At 51.7% G+C, this 14,547-nt stretch overlaps 2 protein-coding genes across 4 annotated transcripts in view; one reads left to right on the top strand and one right to left on the bottom strand.

Annotated features, from left to right (window-relative positions):
- The window catches only part of ARMH3 (armadillo like helical domain containing 3), a 224,250-nt gene extending 223,334 nt beyond the window's left edge, over positions 1 to 916 (bottom strand). For all 3 annotated transcript variants that reach the window (XM_010356143.2, XM_030940827.1, XM_030940828.1), the window contains exon 1: positions 783 to 916. The gene's annotated coding sequence lies outside the window, so the exon portion shown is untranslated. The remainder of the gene's footprint in view (positions 1 to 782) is intronic.
- On the top strand, positions 371 to 14,307 carry HPS6 (HPS6 biogenesis of lysosomal organelles complex 2 subunit 3). The gene is made up of 2 exons (XM_010356144.2): positions 371 to 463; positions 11,654 to 14,307. The coding sequence occupies exon 2, from the start codon at positions 11,759 to 11,761 to the stop codon at positions 14,084 to 14,086; it is 2,328 nt and encodes a 775-aa protein (XP_010354446.1). The 5' UTR covers positions 371 to 463; positions 11,654 to 11,758; the 3' UTR covers positions 14,087 to 14,307.
- The last annotated feature ends 240 nt before the right edge of the window (positions 14,308 to 14,547 follow it).

The following is a 14,547-nucleotide window of genomic DNA, read 5'->3' as shown; positions in this document are numbered from 1 at the left end:
GCCTGGGCGACAACAGCGAAACTCCGTCTCGAAAAAAAAAAGAAACTTTCTGGAGAGGAAGAACTGCGGATGATCTAATAACATAAATTTGGGTCTGGCCCAAGTTTCTGCTTCCCCATTCGCCAGGGGCAGCACGCCTCAGCTTCTCCTTCTCCAGGGGACCAGGTTTCTCTCTACCTGTTCCTTCCCTATACCCTCCTGCGAACAGGTTCCTTTCCTGGGCCCTCGCCGAGTAACCCGAAGAAAACACAGTAGCTTCACTGATTCCGTGTGAAGGGTGGGTTAAAGCCTGTCAGAGCCTGGAGAGGGACAGTACTGGAGCCCTTCCAGGACACCTGAAGACTTCGGACAAACTGGCTTTCCTCTAGCCCTGAGATTCTCAGAGGTGCCTTGCCCCACGCCCGCACCCCAGGACCAAGAACAACGGGAGAGGAGTCTCTCGAGGCAGCTGGCGGGGTCAAAGGTAAGCGCCTGGGAAGCCAGAAGGCCTCGCAGGGATAGGGGAGAGGGAGTGACGTGACCGGGACCGGTGTTCCGAGGAACAGGCTGCTGGAGGAGCGAAGCCGTTTCTCTCTAGGCTCTGCAGCCCCCAGGCCCAGCCCTCACCGGCACACGCAGCCTCAGCAGTCGTCCTCCCTCCCTCTCCCCTAGCGTCCCCGTCGTCCCCGCGGCCAGCGCAGGCCCCGCCCCCAGAACCGCCTAGGGGCCAAGGCCTAGTATGGCAGGACCCACAGGGTTGGTGAGGTTCGAGGACCGGGCCGGGCCGGGCCGCTGCCGCTTACCGAGCCCGCGGCTCCTCCTCTACCACCCACGCCGTTCCCGGGCCCGCTCGCTCCCGACGCTACCGACGCCGCCGCTGCTCCGGGCTCACGGGCGCGCTCCCGAACTCCCCGACCCTTCCCGTGTCCCCGCGCCCCGCCGGGTCCTAAAGCCTGGCGCGCAATGGGTTAGTCCACACCCGCTTCCTGAGACCGGCTCAGACCACGACTCCCAGCAAGCATCGCAAAGACTACAACTCCCGAAAGGCATCGCGAGAAATAAATTCGCAATGGAAATGTCTATTGAGGGCCTACTGGATCGCAATAGCAGTTTTCCGAAACGTGCCGACTCTTTGACCTTAGTAGCAATTTTACTTCTAGGAATATCTGTATCTAGAAATACTGGCGAAGTTTGGAAAGATATATTTTCCAAATGTGTATTACAACTTTGTACGTGAAAAATTGAAAACAAACTCATTCCTTTTTTTTTTTTTTTTTTTTTTGAGACGGAGTCTCGCTCTGTCGCTCAGGCCGGAGTGCAGTGGCCGGATCTCAGCTCACTGCAAGCTCCGCGTCCCGGGTTTACGCCATTCTCCTGCCTCAGCCTCCCGAGTAGCTGGGATTACAGGCGCCCGCCACCTCGCCCGGCTAGTTTTTTGTATTTTTTAGTAGAGACGGGGTTTCACCGTGTTAGCCAGGATGGTCTCGATCTGCTGACCTCGTGATCCGCCCGTCTCGGCCTCCCAAAGTGCTGGGATTACAGGCTTGAGCCACCGCGCCCGGCCGAACTCATTCTTTCAACAAATACGTGTGTGCCTGATATGTGCAAAGCAGCGTGTAAAGCTCTATTAACTTGGCCAAAACCTGTTTTCTTTTCTTTTCCTTTTTTTTTTTTTTTTTTTTGAGACAGGCTCTTGCTCTTCCCCAGGCTGGAGTGCTGCAGTGGCACAATTATAGCTCACTGCAGCCTCCACTTCCTAGGCTCAAGCAGTCCTCCTGCCTCTGCCTCTCAAGTAGCTGGGATTACAGGCACGTGCCACCACTCCCTGCCTCTGAGTCTCTGTTTTATTATTTTTTTTTTTCTTTGAGATGGAGTCTCACTCTGTTGCCCAGGCTGGAGTGCAGTGATGGGATCTCGGCTCACTGCAAACTCCGCCTCCCGGGTTCAAGAGAGTCTCCTGCCTCAGCCTCCTGAGTAGCTGGGATTACAGGAGTGTACCACCACGCCAGGCTAATTTTTGTATTTTTTAGTAGAGACGGGGTTTCACCATGTTGCCAGGCTGGTCTCGAACTCCTGACCTCAGGTGATCCACCCGCCTCTGCTTCCCAAAGTGCTGGGATTACAGGCGTGAGCCACTGCGCCCAGCCTGACTCTCTGTTTTTTAATACACAAATGGAAGGTTTAAAAAGATGTGCTGTGAGATAATAGCAAGAATACTATTAAAAAGAAAAAAAAAAGTAAAAAAATTAAGTTGGGCGCGGTGGCTCACACCTGTAATCCCAGCACTTTGGGAGGCTGAGGCGGGTGGATCACCTGAGGTCAGGAGTTCGAGACCAGCCTGGCCAACATGGTGAAACCCCATCTCTATTAAAACTACAAAAAATGGCCAGGCGTTGTGGCAGGCCCCTGTAATCCCAGGTACTCGGGAGGCTGAGGCAGGAGAATCACTTGAACCTGGGAGGCAGAGGTTGCTGTGAGTCAAGATTGCGCCATCGCACTCCAGTCTGGGGGACAAGAGCGAGACTTCGTCTCAAAAAAAAAAAAAGAAAAATTAAAATTAAAAGATATGCTAGACACTCACTATGTGTATGTGTGTATATGTGTGTGTTTCAATCCTTGTAATGACTTTATGAATAGGTACTTCAAGGTTCTAAGTAATTAAATACTAGCTTGCCTGATGTTCTAGAGTTAGTAAGAAGTGGAGGAGAGGCCAGGCGCGGTGGCTCACACCTGTAATCCCAGCACTTTGGGAGGCCGTGGGTGGATCACCTGAGGTCAAGAGTTCGAGACCAGCCTGGCCAACATGGTGAAACACCCTCTCTACTAAAAATATAAAAATTAGCTGAGCGTGGTGGCAGGCACCTGTAATCCCAGCTACTCGGGAGGCTGAGGCAGGAGAATCACTTGAACCCAGGAGGTGGAGGTTGCAATGAGCTGAGACGTGCCATTGCACTCCAACCTGGGCAACAGAGCAAGACTCCGTCTCAAAAAAAAAAGAAGTGGAGAAGAATTCTGTGGGCGGCAAGCCACCCAGGTGCTGCGGCAAGAGACCAAAGGCACAAGCTATTCCAGTATAATAAAGAAAATAATTAAAATAAGAATAGTTATATTAGAAATAGAACATAGATGTGATTATATATGTGTTTTTTGTTGTTGTTGTTGTTTTTGAGACGGAGTCTCGCTCTGTCACCGGCTGGAGTGCAGCGGTGCAATCTCGGCTCACTGCAAGCTCCGCCTCCCGGACTCATACCATTCTCCTGCCTCAGACTCCCGAGTAACTGGGACTACAGGAGCCCGTCACCACGCCCAGCTAATTTTTTGTATTTTTAGTAGAGACGGGGTTTCACCGTGTTAGCCAGGATGGTCTTGATCTCCTGACCTCGTGATCTGCCCGCCCCAGCCTTCCAAAGTGCTGGGATTACAGGTGTGAGCCACAGTGCCTGTAATTTAATTATTATTCATTAATAATATATGAATATTATTAATCATTAGTTTGTAGCATTACTCTTTTATTAATAAGTTCTGTTTTACAATTATAACTTACGAAAACCAGGCCATATAGAGTTAGGAACTGAAGGGACTCAGTGAGAAGTGACCAGAAGTCAAGAGTGTCACGCCCAGCCAGGGACACTAGAGGGCTCCTTGGACTAGCAGTAGCGCCAGCGCCTAGGAAGCCACCTGTTACTTAGCAGACCAGGAAAGGGAGTCCCCCTTTCCCCCTGGGAGTTAGAGAACACTCTGCTCCACCACCTCTTGTGGGAAGCCTGACATCAGCCAGGCCTACCCGCAGCCATCTGGAGGCTTAAACGTCTCCCTGTGATGCTGTGTTTCAGCGGTCACGCTCCTGCTTCACTTTCATGTTCCCCTCTGTACACCTGGCTCCGCCTTCTAGCTAGCAGTAGCAGAACTAGTGAAAGTATTAAAGTCGTTGATCTTTTCGAGAAATGCATAGAAGAAATGATGATGTAAGCTGTCCCCTCTCTCTCTCCGCCTCGGCTACCAAATAGGGAAGGGCCTCCGTCTGGTGGACACATGACTTGTGTGACCTTACCTATCGTTGGAGATGACTCATACTCCTTACCCGACCCCTTGCCTTGTATACAATAAATAGCAGCGCAGCCAGGAACTACTAGTCTCCGCGTCTTGGTGGTAGTGGTCCCCCAGGCCCAGCTGTCTTTTCTTCTCTTTGTCTTGTGTCTTTATTTCTACGATCTCTTATTTCTGCACATGACGAGAAAACCCACAGGCCCTGTAGGGCTGGACCCTACAGAGTTCAAACCCAGATCTCTCAAGTAAGTCCTCTCAATCCAGAAGTTCAGGTTGTACGTTGGTAGAGTTTTATTTTTCTTGTCTACTTACATAGTAGTTTAAGACATGATTGGAGGTTTAAAAAATTACAGTTCTACTCTAATAGAATATAAAAGAGTGGGCACAGGCAAGAGAAACGTATCATGAAGTGAACCCCAGCAGTTCTTGAATACCAGTTAGAAGCCTGTGTTCAGCTGAAAGAACCCTATTCCATACTCGATTTTTTTTTTTTTTTTTTTTTTTTTTTTTTTTTTTTTTGAGACAGAGTCTCAGTCTATTGCCCAAGCTGAAGTGCAATGGTGCCATCTTGGCCAACTGCAACCTCTGCCTCCTGAGTTCAAGCGATTCTCCTGCCTCAGCCTCCCAAGTAGCTGGCATTATAGGCATGCGCCACCACACCCAGTTAATTATTGCATTTTTAGTAGAGACGGAGTTTCTCCATGTTGGTCAGGCTGGTATAGAACTCCCAAACTCAGGTGATCCGCCTGCCTCGGCCTCCCAAAGTGCTGGGATTACAGACATGAGCCACCATGACCGGGCGTGCCTGATTTTTTTTTTTTCTTGAGACAGAGTCTGGCTCTGTCGCCCAGGCTAGAGTGCAGTGTCCCAATCTCGGCTCACTGCAACCTCTGCCTCCTGGGTTCACGCCATTCTCCTGCCTCAGCGTCCCGAGTAGCTGGGACTACAGGCGCCCACCACCACGCCCAGATAATTTTTTGTGTTTTTAGTAGAGACGGGGTTTCACTGTGTTAGCCAGGATGGTCTCAATCTCCTGACCTCAAGTGATCTGCCCGCCTCGGCCTCCCAAAGTGCTGGGATTACATGCATGAGCCACCACGCCCAGCCACTTGATTTCTTTTTAACAAAATTATTTTGCTGGCATGCTGCCATGGCTCATGTCTGTAATCTCAGCACTTTGGGAGGTCAAGGCAGGAGGACCACTTGAGCTCAGAAGTTTGAGACCAGCTTGAGAAATATAATGAGATCTCATCTCTACTAAAAATTTTAAAAATTAGCTGAGTGCACCTGTAATCCCAGCTACTTGGGAGGCTGAGGTTGGAGGATCGCTTGAGCCTGGGAGGTAGAGGCTACAGTGAACCACTGCACTCCAGCCTGGGCAACTGAGTGAGACCCTCTCTCAAATAAAATAAACAACATTTTTCCCCTTGGCACCTACTGAATATCCAATCCTGGGAGCAGTAAAAAGAAAAATAACAATCCTGAGAGTATATTGCAACGAAGTACAGGTATAGAGATAGAGATATATACAATTAAATGTTTTAAATCTCAATGAATACAGGCTGGAGTACAAAGGTTCAAGTTGTAAACGCCTCGAAAATTCAGAGAAGGGAAAATGTCATGTCAATCTCCAGAGGTTTTCTGAGAAAGATGAAGATTGAGTCAAGCGTTAGAGGAGAGGAGAAAAAGAAAGAAGGTATGAGAATGAAGCAACACAATACATTGCCCACATCTATGCCAGGGAAGTCAATTTCATAGACTAGAATAAACACAGAAGGCCATATACTGAGTAGGTAAGAGCACTACCTCTGGAAAACTATGAAAAGGGATCCCAGATCTGCTACCCACTGAGCAATTACTTGAACTCTCTGAGACTTAATTTCCTCATCTGGAAAATGGGGATAATAAAAACCCTACGTCATATTGTTTAGGTTATTCAGCATCACTAGGTGCAGCTTTCAAGGGCTTTAGTTCTTTTTTTTTTTTTTTTTTGAGACGGAGTCTTGCTCTGTTGGCCAGGCTGGAGTGCAGTGGCACAATTTCAGCTCACTGCAAGCTCCGCCCCCCGGGTTCATGCCGTTCTCCTGCCTCAGCCTCCTCAGTAGCTGGGACTACAGGCAACCACCACCACCCCTGGCTAATTTTTTGGTATTTTTAGTAGAGACGGGGTTTCACTGTGTTAGCCAGGATGGTCTCGATCTCCTGACCTCGTGATCCACCCGCCTCAGCCTCCCACAGTGCTGGGATTACAGACGTGAGCCACCACACCCAGCACTTTAGTGCGGTGGCTCACGCCTGTAATCCCAGCACTGTGGGACACTGGGTCGGGTGGATCACCAGGTCAGGAGATTGAGCCCATCCTGGCTATCATGGTGAAACCCCGTCTCTACTAAAAATACAAAAAATTAGCCGGGTGTGGTGGCATGCAACTGTAGTCCCAGATACTCAGGAGGCTGAGGCAGGAGAATGGCTTGAACCCGGGAGGTGGAGGTTGCAGTGAGCCGAAATCGCGCCACTGCACTCCAACCTGGGTGACAATGAGACTCCCTGTAAAAAAAAAAAAGAGAGAGAGAGAGATGCTAACAGGCTGGGCGCAGTGGCTCATGCCTGTAATCCTAGCACTTCAGGAGGCCAAGACTGGTGGATTACTTGAGGTCAGGAGTTCGAGACCAGCCTGGCCAACATGGGGAACTCCTCTCTCTACTAAAAAAATACACATATACAAAAATTAGCTGGGCATGGTGTTAGGTGCCTGTACTCGGGAGGCTGAGGCAGGAGAATCGCTTGAATCCAGGAGGCGGAGGTTGCAGTGAGTAGAGATAGTGCCACTGCACTCTAGCCTGGGCAGCAAAGCAAGAGCCCATCTCAAAAAACAAAAAAGAGAGAGAGAGAGAGATGTAAAGTTAGTAAGAAGTGGAGAAGCATTTGAACCCAGATCTATTAGGAAACACCTCTTGGCCGGGCGTGGTGGCTCAAGCCTGTAATCCCAGCACTTTGGGAGGCCAAGACGGGCGGATCACGAGGTCAGGAGATCGAGACCATCCTGGCTAACACAGTGAAACCCCGTCTCTACTAAAAAAAAAAATACAAAAAACTAGCCGGGCGAGGTGGCGGGCGCCTGTAGTCCCAGCTACTCGGGAGGCTGAGGCAGGAGAATGGCGTGAACCCGGGAGGCGGAGCTTGCAGTGAGCTGAGATCCGGCCACTGCACTCCAGCCCGGGCAACAGAGTGAGACTCCGTCTCAACAAAAAAAAAAAAAAAAAAAAAGGAAACACCTCTTAACACAGAAGTTCAGGTTCTTCCTTGGTAGAGTTTTATTTTTCTTGTCTACTTACACAATAGTATAAGACATGATGGGCCGGACGCAGTGGCTCACACCTGAAATCCCAGCACTTTGGGAGGCCGAGGCGGGTGGATCACCTGAGGTCAGGAGTTCGAGACCAGCCTGGCCAAGATGGTGAAACCCCATCTCTACTAAAAATACAAAAATTAGCCGGGCGCGGTGGTGGGCGCCTGAAATCCCAGCTACTTGGAAGGCTGAGGCAGGAGAATCCCTTGAACCCGGGAGGTGGAGGTTGCAGTGAGCTGACATCACACCATTGCACTCTAGCCTGGGTGACAGAGCAAAACTCCATCTCAAAAAAAAAAAAAAGAAATAAATAAAAGAAAAAGAAAGAAAGAAAGACATGATTAGCAGTGTTTTTTGTTTGTTTGTTTGTTTTATTGAGATGCAGTTTCGCTCTTGTCCAGGCTGGAGTGCAATGGCGCGATTTCAGCTCACCGCAACCTCCGGCTCCTGGGTTCAAGTGATTATCCTGCCTCAGTCTCCTAAGTAGCTAGGATTACAGGCATGCACCACCACGCCGGGCTAATTTTGTATTTTTAGTAGAGACAGGGTTTCTCCGTATTGGTCAGGCTGGTATAGAACTCCCAAACTCAGGTGATCCACCCGCCTCGGCCTCCCAAAGTGCTGGGACTAGAGGCATGAGCCACCGCACCCAGCCAATTTACAGTTTTTTTAAAAAATCAAAGTTGTACCCTAAAAGAATACAAAAAAAGTGGGCAGGGGCAAAAGAAAGGTATAATGAAGTGAACCCCCGTAGAAGGTATAATCAGAATTTATTAATAACAGGTGCTATCTTCCAGCACAGTGATCAGCTTGTATAGCACCAGAGATCATGGTATCTTGAACAAATTGTTCCTGCTAAAAAACAATTCTGGCCAGACACGGTGGCTCACGCCTGTAATCCCAGCACTTTGGGAGGCCGAGGCGGGCGGATCACCAGAGGCCAGGAGTTTGAGACCAGCCTGGCCAACGTGGCAAAACCCCGTCTCTACAAAAAATACAAAAATTAGCTGGGCTTGGTGGTGTGCACCTGTGATACCAGCTACTCAGGAGGCTGAGATGGAAGAATTGCTTTATCTTGGGAGGCAGAGGTTTCGGTGAGCCAAGATTGTGATACTGCACTCCAGCCTGGGGAGACAGCAAGACTCTGTCTCAAAAAAAACAAAACAAAACAAAAAAACCGGTTGTGCTTCCTACTTCTTAGTCTTCAGTGAGTGTCTTGGTTCACGACCATTTGCCACACCTGTTCTTCCTTTCGCCTGAAGATTCTGTGAGTCCCCTGTGTTCTTCTAAATAACTTCATTTTTGCTTAAGACAGCCATGGTCTATTTCTGTAAGTTTTTTTTGTTTGTTTGTTTTTTGTTTTTTTTTTTTTGAGACGGAGTCTCGCTCTGTCGCCCGGGCTGGAGTGCAGTGGCCGGATCTCAGCTCATTGCAAGCTCCACCTCCCGGGTTCACCCCATTCTCCTGCCTCAGCCTCTCGAGTAGCTGGGACTACAGGCGCCCGCCACCTCGCCTGGCTAGTTTTTTTGTATTTTTTAGTAGAGACGGGGTTTCACCGTGTTAGCCAGGATAGTCTCGATCTCCTGACTTCGTGATCCGCCCGTCTCGGCCTCCCAAAGTGCTGGGATTACAGGCTTGAGCCACCGCGCCCGGCCGTTTTTTGTTTTTTTTTTTAAGAGACAGGATGCTTGCCATGTTGCCCAGGCTGTAGTGTAGTGGCTATTCACAGGCACAGTCATTGCACACTGCAGACTCCAAGTCCTGGTCTCAAGCAATCCTCTCGCCTCAGTCTCCTGTGTAGCTGGAACTGCATGCTTGAGCCACCATGCCTGGCCTACTTCTGTAATTTTTAAGGAAAAGTTTTCTAAGTGATATCACACACACAAACATGTGCCCATGAAAATGTAATGATTCCTTCACCAAACATCTGTTGGAGACTTTCTTTGTGTCAGGTTCTACTCTAAATATGAGGATAGGATACAAAAACAAAAGAAATCTATGTCAACTAAGAGCAATTGAAGCAGGAACAGTTTGGGGCAGGAAGATGATGTTTAGGACATGTTGAGATTGAAATGTCTGTGAGATGAGCCATCCAGGCAGAAATAAATATTTAGTAGACATTTGGATATTCTTTTTTTTGGAGCTTAGCAGAGACGTCTGGGCTGTAAGCAAAAGAAAAAAAAGAAAGGGGCTCAAGATGGAATCAGGATATAGGAGGAAGAGCACATTTAAAGGATGATGGAGGGGCCAGGTGCAGTGGCTCACGCTTATAATTCTAACATTTTGGAAGGCTAAGGCAGGCAGATCACTTGAGGCCTGGAGTTCACGACCAGCCTGGCCAACCAACATAGCAAAACCCGATCTCTACTAAAAATACAAAAAGTAGCTGGGCGTGGTGGTGCACTTCTGAAATCCCAGCTACCAGGGAGGGAGACTTAGGCAGGAGAATCACTTGAACCTGGGAGATGGAGGCTGCAGTGAGCCAAGATTGTGCCACCTCACTTCAGCCTGGGCAATGGAGCAAGACTCTGTTTCAATAAATAAATAAATAGGCCAGGCACGGTGGCTCATGCCTGTAATCCCAGCACTTTGGGAGGCCGAGGAGTGTGAATCACAAGGTCAAGAGATCAAGACCATCCTATCCAACAAGGTGAAACCCTGTCTCTACTAAAAATACAAAAATTTCCAAGACCGTGCCGCTGCACTCCAGCCTGGGCGACACAGCGAGACTCCATCTCAAAAAAAAAAAAAAAAATTAGTTGGGCGTGGTGGCGGGTGCCTGTAATCCCAGCTACTTGGGAGGCTGGGCAGGAGAATCGCTTGAACCCAGGAGGCAGAGGTTGCAGTGAGCCAAGATGGCACCACTGCACTGCAACCTGGGCAGCAGAGTGAGACTCTGTCTCAATCAATCAGTCAATCAATCAATAAAGGATGGAGGAAGATGAACCAAAGGCAAATAAAACTCTGAAGGTAGTGCTCTCTAAAAAAAAAAAAAAAAAAAAAAAAAAAAAAAAGGAAACCAGCCAGGAAAGATGCAGTGGAAACCAACGAGAAGGTTGTCAAGTAAAAATGTCCTTGAAGACCTCAGCAAAAGCTACTTCAGGGAAATAGTGGGTTGAGGATAGAAGGAAAGAAAGTGGAAGTGGCAAATGTAGCATCCTTGCATGAAACTTGACAGAGAAAGGAAAGGGGGAGGGAGTGATGGAGGTGGAAATGGGGAGATGAGGATGAAAGAACGAATTCCAAGACAGGAGAGATGAGAGGGTATTTCTATGTCGATGGCAAGAGGACGGAATGAGGCCAGTGAAACAGAAATGGATGCAAGTTGTCAAGGAAGGTAGGGGCCGGCGAGGAGAGGCAGGGCTCATAAAGAGGGATTGGCCTTGGAGAGAGGAGGAAAACTGTTCACCTGAAAAGACAGTCAAGGGGTGGAAGGAGCCCTACATACAAATCTGTAGGTTTTACTGCTTCTAAAGTATGTTTCTCTGTTTTGGTTTGGGTGATGAGTTGTTGATATGATAAAGTGATTTGGTGCACTGACTCTGGAGCCAGAGTGCCTGTGGTTGAAATCCCACCTCCACCACTTAATACCTGCTTGATCTGAGTCAAGTTACTTAATCTCTCTGTGCTTCATCCTCCTTATCTGTAGAAGGGATTAGGAGATAGAGAGGGCTGTCACACAGTGATATGGAAGTGGTTTTCTTTTCTTTCTTTCTGTTTTTCTCTCTTTCTTTTTTTAAATTTTTATAGAGACAAGGTCTCCCTATGTTGCTCAGGCTGGTCTTGAACGCCTGGCCTCAAGCAATCCTCCCACCTCAGCCTCCCAAAGTGCTAAGATTATAGGAGGGAGCCACCGCACCCCATGTTTATTACTATTTCCACTAGATTGTCATCTCCATGAGGTTGAGGTTTTCTATTTTGTTTAGGGCTGTCTACTCAGAGCCTGGCACAAAGCATGTGCTCAACAAAAATTTCCTGAATGAGCAAACTGGGGTGAAATCCTTGGGAGAGGGGCTCAGGGGGCTGGAATCCCTATTCCTGCGTCAGACTCCGGGCCACTGGGCGGCGTCCTGGGGTCTGGGGAAGGGCCTCCCCCTGCGCCGAGAGCGTCCCCGGGAGGGGGCGGTGCAGGCGCTGAGCCCCTAGGGCGCTCCCGTGGCTCCTCCCCCGGCGGGCGTGTAGTGCCGGCCCGGCGACTGCAGGAGCCATCCCGGAGCCGGCCTGGCGGGGCGGGGCGGAGTCGACGCTTAGACCGGCCTCTGCCTACCTCATCCACAGGGGACGGAAGTCTTGGCCCCGCTTGGTTCCCCCGAGAATCGGGCCTTGTCCTGCCGGGCGGCTGGACCTGGGCAAAGCCTGGGCGTGCTCACGCGCGGCGGCGCCATGAAGCGCGCGGGGACTCTGCGGCTGCTCTCGGACCTGAGTGCCTTCGGCGGCGCGGCGCGACTCCGGGAGCTGCTGGCCGGGGACCCAGCGGTACGAGTCCGCGGCAGCCCGGACGGCCGCCACCTGCTGCTCCTGCGACCCCCGGGGGCGGTAGCCCCGCAGCTGCTGGTCGCGGCGCGAGGGCCCGGCGCGGAGCTGGAGCGGACCTGGCCGGCCGGCCAGCCCTCCCCGCTGGACGCCTTCTTCCTGCCGTGGCCAGCGCGGCCGGCGCTGGTGCTGGTGTGGGAGAGTGGCCTGGCCGAGGTGTGGGGCGCGGGCGTGGGGCCTGGCTGGCGACTGCTGCAGAGCACCGAGCTGTGTCCGGGCGGGGGAGCCCGCGTGGTGGCAGTGGTGGCGCTCCGAGGCCGCCTGGTGTGGTGCGAAGAGCGCCAAGCCGGGTCCGAGGGCCCGTTAGGGCCGCCAGCAACTGCTTTCAGCCACTGTGTGTGCGTCCGGACCCTGGAGCCCAGCGGCGAAGCTAGCACCAGCCTAGGCCGCACGCACGTCCTACTGCACCACTGCCCCGCTTTCGGGCTGCTGGCCTCCTGCAGACACCTCTTCCTGGTGCCCACTGCCACCACCTGGCATGGAGTGGCCCACGTTCTACTCATCTGGAGCCCAGGCAAGGGCAAAGTGATGGTGGCTGTCCCACGGCTTGGCCTCTCCTACAGTAAGAGTCTGAATCCTGGACGAGGGGACACATGGGACTTCCGGACCCTGCTCCGAGGCCTTCCTGGGTTGCTGTCCCCCAGAGAGCCACTGGCTGTACACACCTGGGCCCCAACTCCCCACGGCCTGCTGTTGCTTGACTTTGGGGGCACTGTGAGCCTAGTGCAGTCCCACGGTGGTACCCGGGCAGTGGGCATCTTGCAGGAGGCACCTGTAGGCCCGCGGGGGTCTGCAACCCTAGGCACATTTCAGGGCACTCTGGCCTGTGTGCTGGGCTCCACATTGGAACTGCTGGACATGGGCAGTGGGCAGCTGCTGGAGAGGAAGGTCCTAAGTACAGACAGGGTACATCTGCTGGAACCGCCAGCCCCCGGCATGGAGGATGAGGAAGAGCTGGAGACCGGAGGGAGTCTTCGTCTGCTTTCAGCCTTGGGTCTGTTTTGTGTGGGCTGGGAAGCCCCACAGGGTGTTGAGCTGCCTTCAGCCAAGGATCTGGTGTTTGAGGAGGCTTGTGGGTACTACCAGCGGCGGAGCCTGCGGGGTGCCCAGCTCACTCCAGAAGAACTGAGACACAGCAGCACATTTCGGGCACCTCAGGCTCTGGCCTCCATCCTCCAGGGCCACCTGCCCCCATCTACACTGCTGACCATGTTGAGGACCGAGCTTCGGGATTACCGAGGCTTAGAGCAGCTGAAGGCCCAGCTGGTGGCTGGCGATGATGAGGAGGCTGGTTGGACTGAGCTGGCGGAGCAGGAAGTGGCACGCCTGCTGAGGACCGAGTTGATAGGAGACCAGCTGGCCCAGCTCAACACCGTTTTCCAGGCCCTTCCTACAGCAGCCTGGGGTGCCACCCTCAGGGCCCTGCAGCTCCAGCCAGATGGGAATGGCAAGCTGAGGTCCCAAGCACCCCCTGATGTGTGGAAGAAAGTGTTAGGGGGGATAACCACTGTAAAGGAACCCCCCAATGGAATACTGCCCCCCTTTGAACTCCTCTGCCAATGTCTGTGCCAGCTGGAGCCTCGATGGCTACCACCTTTTGTGGAGCTGGCTCAGCAGCAGGGTGGGCCGGGCTGGGGGGCAGGGGGCCCAGGACTGCCCCTGTATCGCCGAGCCCTGGCAGTGCTAGGTGAGGAGGGGACCAGGCCTGAGGCTCTGGAGCTAGAGCTGCTCTTGAGCAGTGGGCGGCCCAAAGCTGTGCTCCAAGCTGTCAGGCAGCTGGTGCAAAAGGAGCAATGGGATCGGGCTCTGGATGCAGGCCTGGCCCTCGGCCCCTCCAGTCCCTTGGTTCGAAGTGAAATCTTCAAACTGCTGCTGGCTGAGTTTGCCCAGCACCGCCGGCTTGATGCTCACCTCCCCCTCCTTTGCCGCCTGTGTCCACCAGAACTGGCTCCAGCTGAGCTCCTGCTTCTACTGAGGACATACCTCCCAGATGAGGTGGGGCCGCCTACCCCATTTCCTGAGCCTGGAGCAGAGCCCCCTCTCACTGTGGGCTTACTCAAAGCCCTGCTGGAGCAAACTGGGGCTCAAGGATGGCCCTCGGGCCCAGTTCTAAGCCCATATGAGGACATCCTATGGGACCCTAGCACTCCACCCCCGACTCCACCTCGGGACCTATGACTGCCTTTCAGGCATCAGAACACTCACGACCTGGAGGCTTGCTTGGACAGGTCCTCTGTGTCACTGACACAGGAAATCATTTCTGGGACACAGTGATCAGGGAAGGGTGCCTGGGACTTGGAGGGGCCCATGGTGGACCTGTGTATGCAATATTCTTCAGCCATCTGGAGCTATTTTTAAGATATGTGTGTGTGTTAAATATATACATAGTTTAAAATATACACAGTTGTGTGTTTTTAAACAGCTACGGGTCTCAGAGGATGCAGGTTATAGAGGGACTGGTTGGACCTGGATCTTTTGGCTAAAGTCCCCACTTCCAATCATGAAAATAGTTAACATTTATGAGCATTTAATACATGCCAGGCATTCTATTCATCTTTATATAATCCCTCATTTAATGCTTCTCATAACCCCAGTGTGGAAAGTACTGATGTTATTCCCATTTTACAGGAAATAGAAGT

This window comes from Rhinopithecus roxellana, chromosome 11 (genome assembly GCF_007565055.1).
Source record: "Rhinopithecus roxellana isolate Shanxi Qingling chromosome 11, ASM756505v1, whole genome shotgun sequence".
Lineage (NCBI taxonomy): Eukaryota > Metazoa > Chordata > Mammalia > Primates > Cercopithecidae > Rhinopithecus > Rhinopithecus roxellana.
Note: the sequence above shows the minus strand (reverse complement) of the source record. Positions and strands in the feature narration are given on the sequence as shown.

Coding starts and splice junctions, on each gene's coding strand:
- HPS6 (XM_010356144.2), top strand. CDS start 11,759: ATGAAGCGCGCGGGGACTCTGCGGCTGCTCTCGGACCTGAGTGCCTTC.